The 21,046-nt window shown below is 38.0% G+C and overlaps 1 protein-coding gene across 1 annotated transcript in view; it reads right to left on the minus strand.

Annotated features, from left to right (window-relative positions):
• LOC126154490 (phosphoacetylglucosamine mutase-like) overlaps positions 1 to 19,430 on the minus strand; it is a 62,640-nt gene extending 43,210 nt beyond the window's left edge. Inside the window, exons 1-2 of the mRNA XM_049916143.1 lie at positions 18,927 to 19,430; positions 15,059 to 15,208 (exon numbers count right to left, since the gene is read on the minus strand). Coding sequence (XP_049772100.1) covers positions 15,059 to 15,208; positions 18,927 to 19,028 — 252 coding nt within the window. The 5' untranslated portion in view covers positions 19,029 to 19,430. The remainder of the gene's footprint in view (positions 1 to 15,058; positions 15,209 to 18,926) is intronic.
• Positions 19,431 to 21,046: the final 1,616 nt, after the last annotated feature.

The following is a 21,046-nucleotide window of genomic DNA, read 5'->3' on the forward strand; positions in this document are numbered from 1 at the left end:
TGGCAACATCTATACCCTGGACCATACATAATTACTAAAATCCCCTACCTGGGAGCATCAGATTGATACACACGAACTTGTGTAAAGACAAGGGCCTTTACCCACACAAATACTTGAAAATGTTTATATATTGAAAGAAGGGCTGTATACCCTTTAAGTTGTATATATGTATAACAATGTTAGATTTACAATGCTGGAAAGTCACATTCCAGGATTTACGTGGTTAGTTGATAAGGAAAATTTTTGTTAGTGTTTTTTCTTATATGTCGAATGTGTAAACAATAAGATGAGCGGTTGTAACAAGGAAGAATTTTACTTTTGTGTGTCTAGAGATGACAATACTCTAAAAACAATGGTTCACCTTGTGTGTAACCCAGTTTTACTTTTATGTGTCAAGAGGTGACAATACTCTAAATACAACAGTTTGACTTGCGTGTAACCCAGTTGTAAACAAATAAACAAACTTGTGAAACACATGGTAGCGCACAGTGCAATACAGAACTCGCCGAGACAAAAGTGATATCAGAGCAACACAGTACATGCGCATTGAGGAGCAAGGTAGTCAACCAACCACAAGCGCATGCACGCCAGACAGGCACAGCAGGGAGTGCTGGAGCACCCAAAAGAAAACAAACCTGATGAGCTACAGCCTGCACTAGCAAAAATAAGCTACAGGTATTATACTGGGGGAAAGGGATGCTAAACTACAAAATATTTACTTAAGCTATGCTACTATATACATTACATCTATATACATACAATATTTACAAATTTAAGTATTGGAAGTGCAAGCACTAATTATACTTGATGGGCCAGAAAAGCCTTGCTGAAGGTAAACAAGCGAGTACAGTGTAAGTGGCAAGCTGAATAAACAGGCCACACTACGCCTATAATACACTTTTTCTTTAGGATTTATAAGGTAAGTACAGATGCACACATGATATTAAATAAGTTTTGTGATACCACGACTGCATACTGAAGTGAAGGAGTGTGAATACATGGTTGAATATATGAAAAAGGTATTAGTAGCCATTAAGCCACTATACACTTCTCGAAGAAGATTTAGTTTTAAATTAGTATTAAGTTTTTTTCTTCCAGGGAACAATGCATCCATACATCCTGGAGTGAAGAAAGATAAATGCTTGTAGAGTGTTAGGTACCATATAAACATAAGAAAGGACCACACCACAAGATAAATATAGTTTTAAGTTTATGTTATGTATGAATGCAATAGTGTGAAAGTATGTGAAGAAGAAAACAGTTGCAGAATACCACATATCACGATGCCATCCATGAAAGCGTTAAACACCTGATTTATATTGAAATTTTTATGCATGTTTGTTACATACGCAAACAATGTTGTACGCTCATTGTATGTAATATATCGTATTGATGATACAACTCTGGATACCTCAGCACATGGAATGGTTATCCTTTACACAATGAACATAACAAGTAAATACTGAGTTGCACTTTTAAACACTGAATAAGTATATGCTTCAATTGGTATCGTCAGATTTGAGTTGTGTGCAGAAACAAAAACTATTTTGAAATGATAATTAAATGGACACCCTAGCTGCAAACAGGCGTTGATATACTTCATTGGGGACATGTTGAAAATGTGTGCCCTGACCAGGACTCGAACCCGGGATCTCCTGCTTACATGGCAGACGCTTTATCCATCTGAGCCACCGAGGGCACAGAGGATAGTGCGCCTGCAGGGACTTATCCCTTGCACGCTCCCCGTGAGACCCACATTCCCAACATGTCCACACCACTACATTTGTAGAGCGCCTAATACATGTTTGCCCATCATACTCATTACTCGTGGCAGATTAATCTACCAAGTCCCATACGAGTTCGGGCATAGGATGTGCGTTCACACAAGAAGGTCAATGGCCAGGAAGCCATATATGACAGTAGTATCTGTTCTCGAAAGAACAGTTACCGTTGAGGACCATGCAGCTTTGCTAGAAATGAATTGATAATTAAGTGGATAATTAAATGTCCCCAATGAAGTACATCGATGCCTGTTTGCAGCTAGGGTGTCCATTTAATTATCATTTCATTTCCAGCAAAGCTGCATGATCCCCAACAGTAACTGTTCTTTCGGGAACAGATACTACTGTCATATATAGTTAAAAACTATTTTGTTCTTGGGATCACAGTTAAGTCTATTAATGAGATATACCTGAGCACATAAATGCCTTTCTGTGGAATTTCCTCAACCCTGTGGTGTGTAGATCCTTCCTGGAGAATGCTAGAGAGGTGAGGCCATGTGTAGTTATCTGAGCAAGTAGTATCTATTGTGGCACCTATTGTTTATTTCCTTCAAAAAAATGGTTCAAATGGCTCTGAGCACTATGCGACTTAACTTCTGAGGTCATCAGTCGCCTAGAACTTAGAACTAATTAAACCTAACTAACCTAAGGACATCACACACATCCATGCCCGAGGCAGGATTCGAACCTGCGACCATAGCGGTCGCTCAGCTCCAGACTGTAGTGCCTAGAACCGCACGGCCACTCCGGCCGGATTTATTTCTTTAATTCTTTGGAATTGATAAATAGGCTCCAACAAGAAGTCATTGTATATTGAAATGAAATGTATATCAATTTATGCCCTAAATAAAAACAGAATCTATTATTGTATGAATGTTGTATAAAGAATGTATAACCAAACGAGAGTAAAATGTGTACTCATATAATTGGAATCAAATAATGTAACAAAATGAAAACAAAATGACAAGGAGTGATACTATGTATAAAAAGGGGAGAGAATATGTTACAGACTATAATGTATATAAGCGAGGATAATGACATATCAGCAAATGAAGAGGCTAAGTTTATTTTGTAATTGTATTTGTATCTTAATATGTTATGTGTATAGTATGTGGAAATGAAACTACAGAAACTTTGTGTAATGCAACTGTATGAAAGATGCTTGAAAACAAAGCACAAAAACATACAAAGCCTGGTTGCAAGTGTTAAGTGTGCATGTGATATACGTGTGTGTGCATGTGATAAACGAAAGATGGCAATACTTTGTGTAACATGAATTTTCTGTGCTCAACAATGTCGTAAAAGAAGCAAGAAACTTAACTTGTTGACGGATGTCAGATGTGAAGCTGGTGTCCTCACTGAATAAGTAAGAGCAATGAGGTGAAATAAATTCCTTGGGAGCTGATATGAAAACCAGTTGTCACTGCATCGAAGATTTCACAAAGGATCATGCTGCTGAATATGAGCTTCACAAATTTGCGCAGTGAAAGCTACTGTAAATGCACAACATGGACACACTGACCTCGTTTTGGACATGTGAGTGCAATCTGGGATGATAACGGACATTGGGCTGCGCACACATGCTTCGCAATCTGAACACTGTGCAGACGCTGACTGACAACAAAGGGACTATGTGGTTACATCAGGCACTTTGTTACGAGAGAAAACTTATGCATATATGTGTTAAAAGAAGCTAACATGCCTATATAAATTGATACTATTCAGGATAGCTCCAATGGCTGAAAATCAAGGCTATGCCCATACTGGCCAGGATTATCAACCCTCAAAAAGGGAAATAAGCTCAGACACTGTGCACCTCTGTATGATGTCAGTGAACAGTGAGAGGCAATTATGGTGAGTTTTTTTTAATAGATGTAAGCTATATGTAAAGTGAATGACTTATAGACCACGACAAAGATAAAATAACGAGTTGTTTTGTGGCAAGGATAATGTTTTGATACAGGTGCATGACAAAAAGGAAGAAGAAATACACTCTTCAATTTATTAATTCCTGTATCTTCACCTGTTTGTTTCTACAAGTGGTAGTGGGAGGACGTATGATAAGATCTGTCGTTCCACTATTGCTTAAAAATGTGTATTTCAACCGTGTATTAAAAGTGCTACAAAAAGTTATCAGGAAAGCAAAGTTTATTCATACATTCATGACTACCACACTTGTCTGTTCATCATTTTGCCTGCCACTGGTATCCTGCATCAGGAGGTTCAGAGCAGACAAGAGGAATTAGGGCGAGCAACGGAGGAGCGATCCTGTATCAGCATTGTTATAATCAGGACTACCCACAATAGAATTAATGTGAAGTAGTACATAACTCAAATTATGAATATTGATCATAAATGTATTGATATTGAAGGTCTGTTGATATTGGTACCAGTTGAAGTTCACCCAGGATATGCGTACAGATTTATAAATGACCTTCCAATTTCTTTCAACTATTCTTTCCAATCAATTTTTTTTTTCAGTTATCCAAGCAGCAATTATTGATCAGTTTCAATTATTTGCCTGCCCACATATGCCTCTATTCACTGTGTAGGAAGTGTCAAAAAAATCTCAATTTTTTTTGTCTTTCGTACTATTTCTCTAGCATATTGTAAATAAATAAAAGTTGTCAGAACTTAGGTCACTGACAAAGATTGTGGCTTCACAGGACAATACACCCTGCAACAGAGATGAGACACACCGTTTTGGAACCTGAAGTGTGTTGCAGATAACTGCAGATAAGGATGCTGTTGTGGAGTTTTTGAAACACAAGATGACCATTTTCATTTGGTAAAAAGAAGTGTTGAACTTACTCACTAACTAACAGTGATTAAAAAAAGATTAATAACACATTCAATATCACCCCCTACAAAATTACTGTAACTAACTAAGAACAAGACATTAAAATTATTATGATTTACAGTATGTTTCTTGCAGATAAGGTAACAGCAACGAGCCACTTTTTTTAATGCTACTTATTCACATAAATAGTGTCGTTACCAGTTCAAACCGACTGGTTCATCATTAGAGGGCTTGTTTAAATTAAGACACATTTTTGTTGTAGTTTACATTAGTTTTCACTTTTTATTCCCTGATATGGTGAAAATTCGTTGGGGCGGTAGTGCTGTTAAAATTCTGCACCATTATGTTGCAGTGCTGACTGCAGAATTCCAATTGATCATCTCTTTTGTTTTTGACAGGGCGTTATTAGTTTCCACAAATTCTCCTTGAAGCCTCAACATCTCACCATGCACCAGTTCCACCGAAGAAGTATCTGGATCTGGTTTGAAAGTGTGAATGAAGTTGAGTAATATCATGTGAAGGGCCTTGGTCCTCTCAGCAACATGGCACATTAGTGCTGCCTTAAGTGAGCAGTGCCATCTCTTCATCATCCCATTGCTGGCCGGGTGCTAGTTTGTCATTTAGTGGCAAGTTGCACTGCAAAACTTCCTGAGTTGGCCAAACAGACTTGATTCAAAATGTTGTCCTCTGTTGTAGCAGCCAAAATGCGACACCCAATATGACACAAAAGCAAAAGCCTCAGTTTCTACTGTAATGTTGTAGATCAGTGCAGCTTCTAGCCAGCTGGTGTAACAATCTATCATCAGACGTATGCAACATAAGCCTTCAGAGAATGGCAATGGACCAATGATGTTGATATGGACACGACTAAAATGGGCTGCCGTAATTGGAAAGTTCCCTATTGGTGCTTGCATGTGGCAATGTATCTTGCTGTGTTGGCATTTAAAACAACTCATCCGCTCCTGGCAGTCCTCCTACATTCCCAGCCATACATAATGATTTGTCACCAGGCGAATCATTGATCAAATATCAGGATGACACAGGCTGCGTAGCATACTGAAGATGTCCCTTCTGTAGACAATAGGTAGGAATGGTCACAGACTTGACATGGTCATGTCACAATAGAGCCTGACATCACTCACTAGAATTTGGATAAGTTGCAGATCCAACGCTGATGTTCCTGTTGATAAAAGTCCTTGAAGTTCTTGGTTTGACTGTTGAGAGGTGGCGAGCTCAATGTAATTGATCATGCTAGTAATGCTTTCAACCTGAGACAAACAATCGGCCACCACATTGTTAGTAATAGAGATGTGCTAGACGTCCATGCTCAATTGCTAATAAATATAAGCTGACTGTCTTGCCTAGGTAAAAAGTTCACATTGTTCTGGTGAAAGGCTTTAGTTAGTGGTTTGTGGCTGGTGTAAATAATAAACACTCTAGCTTCTAGGTGAGGCCTAAATTATCGGACAATCTCATAAAAGACCAGAATTTCTTTGTTGTATGTGCTCCAAGCTTTTGTGAAGGTGATAGTTTGTGCAAGAAAAACAAGAATGCCTGTTGTATGTCACTAGATTGTTGTTGCAATGCTGCGCCGATCGCTACCTGGCTAGCATCCACTTCTAGCGCCAAAGGTGCAGTAGGCTCAGGGTGTGCCAGTAAAGCGGCATCTGTGATGATCTTTGTAGCTGCTTCAAACAGCATATATATGCTATCAGTCTATGCTATAGATGAGTTACCCTTATTCTTTGGGTTGGTGAGTACTGCAATTAACAGCTCCTGTAATGCAGCAGAGTGTGGCAAGTGATGGCAATAAAAATTTAACATGTCAAGAAAATAATGCAATTCCTTGGCTATATTTGAGTGCGAAATCTGTAAGATGGCATCCAAGCTTTCTGGTAGAGGTAGCAAACCTTCTGCTGTTGTCGTATGTCCTAGTAAATCCACTTTGTACTGGCCAAAGACATATCTACGAGGGTGGTTTGAAAAAATCTCAGAACGAAATAGAAAAGGAGTACTTCCATCACTGAAACACTTTCTATTTTTAATGTTATCTCCTTGTAGATTAATGTACTTGGTCCAGCAATATTCTAGTGCCTTGATCCCGACTCAAAAATGAGTTTCCTCAAGGCCTGCAAAATAGTTGTCATCTCTGGCTATCAATTCATCATTTGAAATGAATCTTCATCCAGTAAAAAAAAAATTTCAGTTTTGGGAAGAGATAGAAGTCTAAGGGAGCCGTATCAGGTAATAATCCGGGTGTGGCAACATGGCAATGGCACATGTGTGCGGGCGCACATTGCCTTGATGGAAGATGATTTTCGGCCTTGCTAAACCTGGCCTTTTCTCACATATATTTTGTTGTAATTTGTCCAGGTGGTTAGCACAGTATTCTCTAGTAATTGTTTGCCCAGTGGGAAGATAATCTACAAACAGAATCTCCTTCACATTTCAGAACACTGATGCCGTGACCTTTCATGCTGAAGGAATTGTCTTTGCTTTCTTTAGTGGCAAAGAATCAGTATGTTTCCACTGCTTTGACTGTTGTTTTGTCTCTGGGGTATAGTAGTGCACCCAAGTTTCATCTGTGGTCACAAACAGGTGCAAAAAATCTAGTTCATTTCTTCTAAAATGGGCCAAACATTGTTCCAATATGTCCACTCTCATGCGTTTTTGATCCAGCATCAACAATCGCGGCACCCATCTTGCACGTTAATTTTTTCATTTCTAATTCTTCAGTTAAAGTGTGACATACACTTTTAGATGACATCTGGCAAGTGTGAGCAATTTCTTGCACTTTCAACCGGCAATCCTCTATGACCATTTTGTGTACTTTTGGAATGGTTTCTGGAGTAGCGACACATCTTGGCCGACCACTGTGCGAATCATCATCTAAGATCTCCCAACCAAATTTAAATTCATTTGTCCACTTGGCAACAGTTGAATATGAAAGAGCAGAATCCCTCAGTGTATTCTGGATATCAGTATGAATGTCCTTTTCTTTCATACCTTTCTTTACAAAGTACTTAATCACTGCTCGAACCTCGATTTTTTCCATCTTCGCAAATCACTACGCAGGAACAACAGCAGAGCCATGTCACCACCACAGCTCTCTTCAAAGAGCAATGACATGGCATGTTTTACAGGCAACAGTCCAATGAATATCACATGAACAATGCATTGTGCTACTGCTGACCTCTCGTGGTGATTCTGCGAACTTTTCAAACCACCCTCACAGTAGTGTTTAGGATGATGCTGTGGTGTTCCCACGGCTTGACTGCTGATGTTCCTCTATCTATGCAAAGAAACTAAAATATTGTTCAGGTAAGCAAAAGAAAAGGTTAGGCCCTGGAGCATTGAGGGAATGAAGCATTGCCAACTTTGAGCAGAGTTCCAGAGTCCAAAAGTCATAAATTTCCTCTCAAACAGGCTAAAAAGCATGATGATTGCTGTCTTAAGAATGACTCATTCAACTACAATGATCTGTGTGTACACTTTTATGCAGTTTAGGGCACTAAAAGTAACTGCACCACTCAATACATCCATATAACAATGGCACTGGATATGTGTCCAGTATTGTTCTGGCATTCATGTTTCTGCCACTCAAATTACTTTGGCAGTATGAACGGCTGCATGCCACCAAAATCTGGACACTGTTAAGCCTGTGGTGTTATCAACTAGGCATTAGTTCTTCATGTCCAGTAGTAGATTGTAATGGGCAAGTTAGTCCGATCCAATGATAGGTTCAGCAGTGGTGAAATCCCAAACGAAGACTCATCATAAACCCAGGTCTAGTTACAAGCACAGAGTACTGCACATTGTTATGACCAAGTTGTTTGCAGCAGTCAGACAGAATAATATAGGTGGTTGCTTCCTGTGCAACACAGTCCATGGATAAATGGAGAAATTAGATCCAGTGTGTATTAAAAATTTCCAGCCAGACCACCGATCACAAACAAATAGGCCCAGAGACACTGATCAGCAATTGCAGGAGGTGCCTACTTCCGAAAGCCGCAGCCATTTGGGTTAGTGCAGTGGGATATGCATCTGCGAGCTTGCTTTCTGAACTTCGAGTGACACTAGGAGATACCTTACTGATCCAGCTCAGTTGCAGAAGGGATCATCTATGATCTGCCTCCATCTTTGGTATCAATTAAGGCCTCTGTCATCATTCGGACCATGTCAAAATAACAGTTCACCAATCTGCTGCATCAATAGATCTACCTTGGCTGCCAAGACATCATAACCAGAGCAGAAACAGTTGGCTTCAAGCTAGCAAACTGCATGATGATTGCGTTGACATGAGCCGGTATCATCATGTCCTGGATTTTATCTGCCAACTCTGTTACTACATTCAAGGGCACATCAGCCTGTGATGCTATGATTGCCTTGAATAAGTGGCAAAAGACTCCTTTATATTGTGAGCAGTTAGCTGTCCAGAATGGTTCCCACGTCTACTTTTCTTCTTAGGTGCTGCAAGTACTGCAATGGTTTCTGCCTCCGATATCTTCCTGTGCGAGAACCTGACAGATTCGCTCTTCTTGTGATGCTGACACTCACCAGATCAGTTCTGCCTGAAGCTGGTCATAGGAGTTAGCCTCTGGTGGTGAGATAATTATATCTTGCACATCTGTGGCATACTGGTGATCTAATACGCTTACTACCAACACAAACTTCACAGCATCCACTGAAAATCCAGAACAGGAAAAACTGGCCTCCACCTGCACAAACCACAAAGCTGGATTGTGTGGCCAGAAAGTAGTAGTCTTACAGCCAGGCATGACATGGCAGGATTAGTATCAGTCATTCTGCAAATCTCTTTCATAAGAGCTCATTAATCCAATGATACTAAATGTTTGTTTACATTGGGGTCACCACTTTGTCGGTACAACCTGTGCAGACTGTCATTCGACTATTGGAACCTGTGTGTAATTGAAACAATGGAACTAAACAACACAAAAACTCCCTTGAACATGCAGGGAACAAAAACATCGGAGTTATGTCTTAATTATGCACAACCTACTTACATGCATGGAAGATACATAATATAAAAAGCATAACTAAAGAATAACACACACACACACACACACACACACACACACACACACAGCGCCTCTGGTGTCTGGCACAAAACGTTTGACAGCACAGTGTTTGTGCACGCGCGCCCACACACACACACACACACACACACACACACACACACACACACACACACACACACACACACGAGTGCACGTGCACGCTCGCAACAGCACGATGTCTGGGGGGGGGGGGGGAGAACTGGTTTTGTAGACATGGTTCCATAAAAGGATGTACGCCTCTGTCTTCCTTCTGACTTCGAACTTCTGAACTGGCTTAATCAATCAGTTAAAAGGGACCATCAGTTTAGCACAGACTTCAAACCATGGTGCAAACTGCCATTTTTGAGATATACAAGGTGGGGCAAATAAAGGTGACCTGGAGGAGTGAATACAATTGGACGTGAGTTTGTGGAAGTGTTGTTAAGGGAGGAGGAAAAGACCTACAATTACTTCCAACAGGATGGAGCAACTGCCCATACAACCTTGGAGCACATTTACAAAATCTTCACCCCTGACAAGAGTTGTTCACACAGTCAGTCTGGTCATGGCCCTAGCTGGCCACCCAAGGCACTTGATTTGTCAGTGTGCGTTATTTTGTGTGGGGAGCCCTCAAGTCTAAGGTGGATCGCAACAACTCTCATAAACTTCAAAATCTGCAGCAGAACATTTTGGATGAGACTGCAGCAATTCCAGCAGTCCAGCTTTGATCTGCCTTCAGCAGCTTGCTGGCCAGAGCCCAGAAGTGCCAAGAGATGAATGGTGATCACTTTCAACAACTGCTATAGTCAGGTTAGTACTGTATTTCCTTTCCCGTGCCATGTTTCCTTGTACCCTGTAAATCTGTTCTCCAAGCCACTTTTATTTGCCCCACACTGTGTAACTCACTGCCAGAGATAAAAGAAGCAACAAGTATCAAACAGTATCGTAGGGTCCATGGGAGATTGAATCTCAGATCTTTGCTTTTGTACTCTAACACCTACACTAAGAGAATATATCCCCTACTTACTTTAACTTAACTAAGTTGCAAAGCCACTACAAATGTCTGTAAAATCCAAAAACTTGTAATACTGGACCTATCTCCCATTCTTCCTCCCACCCAATCCCTCTGCCACTTCACCCTTTTCTTATTATGGATTCATCTTATGACTTTTTTACTGTTTTTAGAACAGTATAAATATAAAAAGCATATTTCTTTATTGATAGAAGGTTGTATACATGGAAGAACCCTGGAGATACTAAAAGGTATCAGATATATTATATAATGGTAAGACAGAGATTTAGGAACCAGGTTTTAAATTGTAAGACATTTCCAGGGGCAGATGTGGACTCTGACCACAATCTATTGGTTATGACCTGTAGATTAAAACTGAAGAAACTGCAAAAAGGTGGGAATTTAAGGAGATGGGACCTGGATAAACTGAAAGAACCAGAGGTTGTACAGAGTTTCAGGGAGAGCATAAGGGAACAATTGACAGGAATGGGGGAAAGAAATACAGTAGAAGAGGAATGGGTAGCTTTGAGGGATGAAGTAGTGAAGGCAGCAGAGGATCAAGTAGGTAAAAAGACGAGGGCTAGTAGAAATCCTTGGGTAACAGAAGAAATATTGAATTTAATTGATGAAAGGAGAAAATATAAAAATGCAGTAAACGAAGCAGGCAAAAAGGAATACAAACGTCTCAAAAATGAGATCGACAGGAAGTGCAAAATGGCTAAGCAGGGATGGCTAGAGGACAAATGTAAGGATGTAGAGGCTTATCTCACTAGGGGTAAGATAGATACTGCCTACAGGAAAATTAAAGAGACCTTTGGAGATAAGAGAACCACTTGTATGAACATCAAAGAGCTCAGATGGAAACCCAGTTCTAAGCAAAGAAGGGAAAGCAGAAAGGTGGAAGGAGTATATAGAGGGTCTATACAAGGGCGATGTACTTGAGGACAATATTATGGAAATGGAAGAGGATGTAGATGAAGATGAAATGGGAGATACGATACTGCGTGAAGAGTTTGACAGAGCACTGAAAGACCTGAGTCGAAACAAGGCCCCCCGGAGTAGACAACATTCCATTGGAACTACTGACGGCCTTGGGAGAGCCAGTCCTGACAAAACTCTACCATCTGGTGAGCAAGATGTATGAGACAGGTGAAATACCCTCAGACTTCAAGAAGAATATAATAATTCCAATCCCAAAGAAAGCAGGTGTTGACAGATGTGAAAATTACCGAACAATCAGTTTAATAAGCCACAGCTGCAAAATACTAACACGAATTCTTTACAGATGAATGGAAAAACTAGTAGAAGCCAACCTCGGGGAAGATCAGTTTGGATTCCGTAGAAATACTGGAACACGTGAGGCAATACTGACCTTACGACTTATCTTAGAAGAAAGATTAAGGAAAGGCAAACCTACGTTTCTAGCATTTGTAGACTTAGAGAAAGCTTTTGACAATGTTGACTGGAATACTCTCTTTCAAATTCTAAAGGTGGCAGGGGTAAAATACAGGGAGCGAAAGGCTATTTACAATTTGTACAGAAACCAGATGGCAGTTATAAGAGTCGAGGGACATGAAAGGGAAGCAGCGGTGGGGAAGGGAGTAAGACAGGGTTCTAGCCTCTCCCCGATGTTATTCAATCTGTATACTGAGCAAGCAGTAAAGGAAACAAAAGAAAATTTCGGAGTAGGTATTAAAATCCATGGAGAAGAAATAAAAACTTTGAAGTTTGCCGATGACATTGTAATTCTGTCAGAGACAGCAAAGGACTTGGAAGAGCAGTTGAACGGAATGGATGGTATCTTGAAGGGAGGATATAAGATGAACATCAACAAAAGCAAAATGAGGATAATGGAATGTAGTCAAATTAAGTCGGGTGATGCTGAGGGAATTAGATTAGGAAATGAGACACGTAAGTAGTAAAGGAGTTTTGCTATTTGGGGAGCAAAATAACTGATGATGGTCGAAGTAGAGAGGATATAAAATGTAGACTGGCAATGTCAAGGAAAGCGTTTCTGAAGAGAGGGATTTGTTAACATCGAGTATAGATTTAAGTGTCAGGAAATCATTTTTGAAAGTATTTGTATGGAGTGTAGCCATGTATGGAAGTGAAACATGGACGGTAAATAGTTTGGACAAGAAGAGAATAGAAGCTTTCGAAATGTGGTGCTACAGAAGAATGCTGAAGATTAGATGGGTAGATCACATAACTAATGAGGAAGTATTGAATAGGATTGGGGAGAAGAGAAGTTTGTGGCACAACTTGACCAGAAGAAGGGATCGGTTGGTAGGACATGTTCTGAGGCATCAAGGGATCACCAATTTAGTATTGGAGGGCAGCGTGGAGGGTAAAAATCGTAGGGGGAGACCAAGAGATGAATACACTATGCAGATTCTGAAGGATGTAGGTTGCAGTAGGTACTGGGAGATGAAGAAGCTTGCACAGGATAGAGTAGCATGGAGAGCTGCATCAAACCAGTCTCAGGACTGAAGACCACAACAACAACATTTCTTTATTGACCTTTTACCAATAAATGTTCATAGAAAATTTATTCTTTGTTCAAATGATTTCAATTATACATAAAATAAAAAAATTAAGTGACAAAGAAGAAAAGTATAAAACAACAACAGAGAAGTGAAGTTAGTATGGCTGACAGACTTAGTTGGAAGATCATGTTATCATCGGCAGATCATTATCTTCAACAACATAAAAATATTCTCACTGAGAATGATTGAAGTGCTGATTCTCTGTGCCTTTATAAATTCATTCTGTCTTAATGTAGGGTGTCCATTTCATTTTCATTGGAAAAGGGGACATTTAAAATAAATTTGAGAAAAACCTGGGACAATGAAGAAAAAAAACCGGACATAAATATTGTATTGACTAAATTTAATACACATACAAGTTTACTTTTACAACGTGCACTCAGATGATCCCAAATCACTTTTTTCAATTATTCTGCCACACTATCACCGTACTTTTCACTTTTATGTACTTTATCAAGAAATGCATTTTCGTTTGAAATTGTATCATAAAAGTCAGTACACGATACACCATTAAAGTGTGTTTTGACATTGAGCAAGGCCCTCACTGTTTCAACTTTCATTCTGTTTTTTTTTTTTTTTTTTTCGTCTGACCACAGAGAGTTCACTAACGAAAACATACGTTCCACCATGACCAATAACAAATTTTGATCTGCAAAACATACATTATACAGTTTCCCCACTACCAGTGATAAAAGGAAACTCGTTTTTTACATTGTTGTTAAAATTACACTTTCGTTTTGGCATAATGAAACAGTGATTGCACAGTGCAAAACATTAACAGTGTGGTGACGAAAGCCAGAGAACAAGTATCAGTGGTGTAGAGTATCTCTGGATCGAAAGGACGGATTCAGTGGATTGATTTAGAAGAGATGAATCTTCGTTGTTATTCATAACCTATAGTGAGTTTAAAATTACCCTCGATTTTTGACAGTTCGGTACACATTTGGGGTATGCTGAAAGTCATCACACGCTTCCTAGCATAAATAATTGCGCAGTTAATACCAAGTCAAACAACCAGTAGCGTAAAATAGTCTAGCCAAGTGGAATCATAAAAAAACAGGACATTTGAGCGTCCCCAAAAAAACTTTCAGGACAGCGGGACATTTTGGTAAAAAACGGGACTGTCCCGGGAAAAACGGGACGAATGGACACCCTATCTTAATGTAACAAATGAGGCTGGCTACTTTCACAATGAAAGATTCTTATATGCCTCAAACACCAAGTCTAAACTCAAACATAACAATTTTTGTATGGAACTGACCAGTTGTCAGCAACCATAACTAGAGGCAAAGTACAACACAACACGAAAATATGAGTGCTCTACTGGACTTGCATACAGGTGTCTCTGCAATGTATGATGAACAAAGGTAAGTCTATGAGAAGAAAGATACATTGTGCTTATGACACAACATTTACACATTCAGAAATACATCTAATTCAGTGACTAAGACAACAATACTTATCACTTCATCTGGCTTACAGAGGATACATTGTACATTAATAGTACTATAGATAGCTTTGATAAGTTTCAGTGGAGGCAGATTAGCAAACGCACAGAAACTGCATCTTTGCAGTACAGATACTAAACAAAGAGAAAGCCATATTTTGTGATATTTGTTTCAAATATTTTGTTTTAGTAATTTTTATCATGCAAATAATACTTTTAATCTAAAATGGACTGTGGCCATGGTAAAGTCAATATCTGTTGATTGCAATGGGAGTTTAAGGCTGTTACGTGTCTTCTACACAAAATGATTTCTCTGCTCCACCTGTTATATTCTGTGGACATTCTTATACTTTCCGAAACACCGAAGCCATATTACCACAAGCTACAATTTCTGAGTTAAGAAATACATACTCACATGATAATTCAGCTTGCCTTCGCCATTATTGTATGGTTTGATTGTTAGGAGTCCATCTAGGAGTGGGATAAGCTCCTTCATAATCAATGCCCCAACGCCATTTGCACCATCAAACAAAATTTCAGGTACATAGTTGCCACTGGAAGAATTCTGTAAAACAGGTAACAATTTAAAAAAAGAGATAAATGATTCTAAATTATGAGTATGCATCAGCAAGCCTCCTTACAACAAAAAATAACTTATAACATTTGAGTGGCATTCTCCCCTCAAAAAAAAAATAAATAAAAAAGGAGCACCATGTTACTTCATTATTGCACAATTCAACTCTCAATACCCATGACATTATCAAAAATATAGGCAGAATGGAATCCACCTTTCAGGATTATAAGGAACGTATCACAGACAAATATCATGGTAATCTGTTTCGCATAGAGTTTCTGTTATGGTAGTAATATGTTAATGCAAAACATATGTAATCACCCTTTCAAAACATTTTTTCTATGAAATGGTGTGATGCCATATCCGAAGTACCTGTGTGCTTTTCACTCAATAACTCTTCATTTAAAACTATCTGCCACTAAAATTCTCTCTTTATTTCAGATTCAATTATTTGCCTCAAATAGTTCTTTACTTTCTTTTCTCTTTTGCCTGATAGGTGTTGTAGATTTGTTTGTAATTATGCTTAACTTTCCCACCATTGTCGTTTGACGTATAGTCTTGTGACAGACTTTTATCCAGTATCTTACTAGAGCATGTTATCTCACTCCCTTCACATTCAAAACACTGTGAGAAACCTATCTTGTCTTAAATTATTCTGCTCTGACTTTTACAGGTCTACTAACCACCCAGGACTAATGCTGTAATCATAAGCTCATGACAGAAAAGGATTATTATTTCTATTGTAGTTCCATTCAAAGCATATTTTTAGATCCATACTAAATGTCTTCCTGAACATTTTTCTTTCCTCATCAATACTTCCATGAATCATATGAAGAGAGCCATACACATACACAACAAAATAGCATAGAACAAAAAAATTATGTGGTAAAATTTTGTCACATGTCCTACACCAGTTCCTATAGTTGAATGAGTCACACACTAATTTGAATTCATATACATGTGTTTATGTATAACTATGTGGCATGTTGTTTACTTTCTTGATACTCATTTGTGTTATTTACATTTGGAGGTTTATACGTGGTAAACTGGTGGCACATAACCTATGTTAGATAATGGACACTTTACTAGAGGACATCAAAACACAGGACTTGAAACCGTATAATGGCATCCAAATGGTTCATTGACAACTGCCATAGACAAAAAAAAAGTTTACAAAATACCACTGTGAGCATGTTTCCTTACACTTAGTGCTCTACATTAAGTAAATACACATATGTTTCTGTATGTCCCTTTTAGAGATGGTCGTGGGACTCAGCTCTTCGATACAGACTAAACACCTTTCATCTGTCTAGTTTCCAAACTTATTTTATTTGCTACAAGTTTCAGCATTTTACTACATTATCTTCAGGCACCTGATTGATGTTTAGGAAGATTCTACCTCGGTTCTGATCAAAACAGATGCCAGCAATACTATTAGTAGTAGATTTTTGCTGTAGCAATCATTTCAACCATCTTCTGCTGACAGATGATGGCTGAAGTGATCACTATAGCATAAATATATTAATACTAGTATTGTTGGCACCTATTTTGATCAGAGTTGGTCAGGGGTCTGTAGGTGGCATAGTAAAACACTGAAACTGGTAGCCAAATAAAATAAGTTTGAAAACTAGACAGCTGAAAGGTGTTTAATTTGACACCCACACATATGTTTAGTCTCTAGATGTTAGCACTGCTGTAAAGAATTGATGTTACATTATATGAAATTTAGTTACATGACATAATAAAAGGAGAAATGTTTACCATAACTAGACTAAATTTAAAAGTTAAAGAAAGGTGCAATAGTCAGCATTTAAGTTAACTGAATACTTGATTTAAATTTTGAAAAATTTACCACAGGATCTGGAAAGAGGAACAATTACAAATCTATTTAAAAAATTGCTATTTTAGAAGTTCAAGCTTCCAAATCAAATATGGTATCTCTCAAGCTTTAATCTTCATGGTAGGTATTCTGTGGACTGTCGAGTTAGGAACTCTGCAGCATTCACCACACAGTTGATATTTCACAAGAGAAATCGTCACTTGCCTGGTGGTGTAATGAACAGAAGGTGCAGAATCCATCCATGAAATTGTGTGTGTTTGGTTTTAGCAGTCTCATTCAACAATGAAACAATTTTGTCACATGCATGTATTGTAATATGTTTGTTCCTTTAAGTGAAAAAGCTTCTTGAAATATATGAAAAACAAAGTAAATTATATACCAGTATAAGGCATTCACTAAACTTGCAAATCCAGTTCTCAGAGTCTGTATGTGTTTCACCTATTCTCAAATTCTTACAGTTTATGCTTTCCAATTTTAATTGGCATTGACTCACATCACACCACAGTTCACCACACCTATAACTATTTTTATCAACTATTTATGAGTTTCAAAGTTGTTACTCTGAAATTGGCACTTCACCAGCCAACTTTTATCTTCTACTTTACTGTTTTTTCTTTATTTTACTACATTTCTTGCAACCATCTAGTCAAACATTATGGTGCATAAAGATAATACAATGCTACTTCATCACAAATGACTGTATAGTTTTCTTGTAGCATGTGCAATATATCATCACTAACTTCATAGACTTCTTTTTTGGTCATTTTTTGTAGTTCTACAAGGAGTGTTCAATAAGTAATGCAACATTATCTTTCTCACCTAATTTTGGTTGAAAAAATGCAGAATTTGTTCAGAGACACTGTGGAATATTTCCACTTCAGCCTCTTCAGTTTCGATAAGTGGTGGCACTATACATAGCCTTCAAAATGTGGCATCTGTAACAGAGGTGCTTTCCGAGCAGAGAGCTAATGTTGAGTTTCTTATGGTGGAAAACCAGAGCATCACAGACATTCATAGGTGCTTGCAGAATTTCTACTGAGATTTGGCACTGAAAGAACACACAGTGAGTCATTGGGTAAGGTGTCATCATCTTCACAACAAGGTCATGCAAACCTGTCCGATCTCCCGCTTGCCAGCCAGCAGCATACAGCTGTGACTCCTGCAATGTTGGAACTTGCAGACACTCTCAGTCAAGGTGATCAATGGATCACAATCAAACACTTCACTGCTCAAGTGAATGTCTCTGTTGGCCTCACACTAGTCAGTGCGCCTGACAGTATCTCACAAAACTTCAAAGAACTGTTCTCCCTCATCCAGACTACAGCCTGGATCTCCAACATTCTGGCTTTCATCTGTTTGGCCCAATGTAGGACGCACTCCATGCAGAGCAGTTCGTGGATGATGCAGAGGTTACTGATGCAGCAAGATGTTGGTTCTGACGTCGACCAGTAGAGTGGTACCATGCAAGCATACAGTCCTTCCTGGTAAGGTGGTGTAAGACCATCACACTAAACGAAGATTATGTTGCAAAATAGGGTTTTGTAGCCAAAAGAGTGGGAAATAATACAGCATATTGGAATCCGGAATGCAAACTACCTGCTTTCAGAAAAAACGTGTTGCGTTACTTACTGAATGCCCCTTGTAAACAGAGTTTCAGAAGAAATAAAAATTTAACTGACAGATTATATAAATCCATGTAATCACAGTGGTAAATATACTGTACACTGCTTTTAAAATACATCTGATTTATAACCATTTAAATATTTTAGTTACTATCACAATTTTCAAACTTTACTTACTGTGTTAAATTAGAGGTAAAGCATTCCAACACTGAGAAGGAAATTTAAAAAAAAGTCTCATACAATTTACCTTGCTTCTAAGAGTTCTAAAGTTGTCAATAAGCTTTCTATAATAGTTTTCTTTAGATGGTGTCAGTCCACTGTTTTTGGCAGCCACAAAATAATGGAGCATTGGTGTTGTCACAACACCCCAATCATGAATTTCTCCTCCCACAGCAGTGACACCTTCCTTAAGAGCATTGGAGAGCTCTATGCTGCTAGGTCTATAGTGCCCAAAGAAATGTTAGAAAAGAAAAAAAAAACAGTATGCCCTAAATTAGTAAGTAACTGTGATGAGAAGATAAAGAAAACCTTACTGTTAAAATATATACGTGTACAGGTCATAAATATTCTTAACGCTAACTCATAGAAGCATGTTCTGCCATCTACTTAAAAAGAGCAGCTAGGGCAATAACAAAAGGAGTGTAAAAACACAGATCTTGAATCTCAGGATTTCAGTACATATCAGGTGTATCCTGTATTGGAAGAAAAAGATGTGAATCAGAAAACCTCGAATGAGAGTTGTAGAGATAATTAAAGAACAATAATCTGTATGTTGCCTGTACAATGAGATGCGGGGACAGGATTTGAATGACAATGGAAATTGGTTGAAATTCAAATTCCAGAATCATAACACTAATTAATATAGGTAAAAAAATAGCAGCTAAAAGCTCAAAGTAAATCACTTGGCACAAGTGGCAACGAAGGATAACAGAAGCAAGGAACTGGTTTAAAAGACACAGGTTAAAAAAGACAGATTAACCCCCACAAAAAAGAAGTAAAGGAAAAAACTAATAACCAAGAGTAGAAGATTGAGAAGAAGCAATCAGGAAAGTGGCAAGGATGAATTATGTATTGGAAGGCCAGTTACTGTCCCTATAGGTCCAAAATGGAACAAACACTCTGTATTCATAAGCACTGAAAGATAATTGGAAGTGTTATGGCTCTAGAATCACTAAGTTTAAGATGTCACAACTACAAACTGGAACACATTAACATCAAATAATCATTAAATTAAAAAGTAAGAATAACATCAAACAGTTTGTTTGAGGTCCAGAATAGTCCCCTGCTGGTGGCCATGGTATTTATATTGTTCATATGTTATAAGTCAATAAAGATTATATACAGTCTGTAAATAGTACTTGGACATTAGGCTGTCTTATAAAAAACTTTTAGTTTGTGTAGATAGTATGATTTTTATAGTTTGTTTTATGAAGATTGTAGTGGCATGTGATCCAGCTTAACAAGATGATGACAGCGAGGACAGGACAATAGGTTCATTCTGAAACACACTAAACGCATGTATTGTGCACAGGTCATCCAAAGGATGTATATTAAATGTATGATTATTACATGTGCAGATCATAATTCACTTGAAAGAGCAATTTTAATAGTAATAACAAAGAAAAATATTATCTAGACATAATCAAGGACAACAGCTGAACTATGCTCATTTATTCCTAGATGAGCAATTTCCTTTCTGTACATAATTATTGAGATCATATATTACTTTACATAAAAATCCTAATATTTTACACTAATATCTAGTTCATAAAGTTTTAAAGTGAAAGAACAAATCAAATGAGTAAACAGGACAGAGAGAGGAGACTCCCATGCATATCAAACAAGTTTTTCATATCAGACAAGCCATGGAAAAATTATAAATTTCTTTTTTTTTCTACCTTTATTCTTCTACCAATCCACAACTTTTGCGTACTTCTGTTTAATTTATTTTAATCTTGCTTTACAACATTTATCAAACAATGTAATAACAGTATTAATTAATGTGTGTGTGTATTTCATTAATTTCATGAGCAATGTGAATATCCCTCTACCTCACATCTTTGAGAAGTCTTCTAAAATATATGATTTATAGTGACTAACTAATCTCTTGTATTTAGACGTAATATCGTTTCTATTCTGATAAGTGTTAATGCTTAACATAAGGCACTGTATGTCTTCATATGATAGGCAATTGTTTATTCATTTTGTGCTGCAATTTTGTTCATTAGAGTTGTCTAAAATGGTATTATAAGTGGCTGTATTTTGAGCTCTTAACTATTCTAGTTCAAAAGCTTACTGTGAGGATTAAATGAAATGATAATGTTACTGAATCCAAAAAATGTTTACTGGACGAATGTTTAACAAAAT

This window comes from Schistocerca cancellata, unplaced genomic scaffold, assembly GCF_023864275.1.
Source record: "Schistocerca cancellata isolate TAMUIC-IGC-003103 unplaced genomic scaffold, iqSchCanc2.1 HiC_scaffold_1090, whole genome shotgun sequence".
In the NCBI taxonomy this organism is placed as follows: domain Eukaryota; kingdom Metazoa; phylum Arthropoda; class Insecta; order Orthoptera; family Acrididae; genus Schistocerca; species Schistocerca cancellata.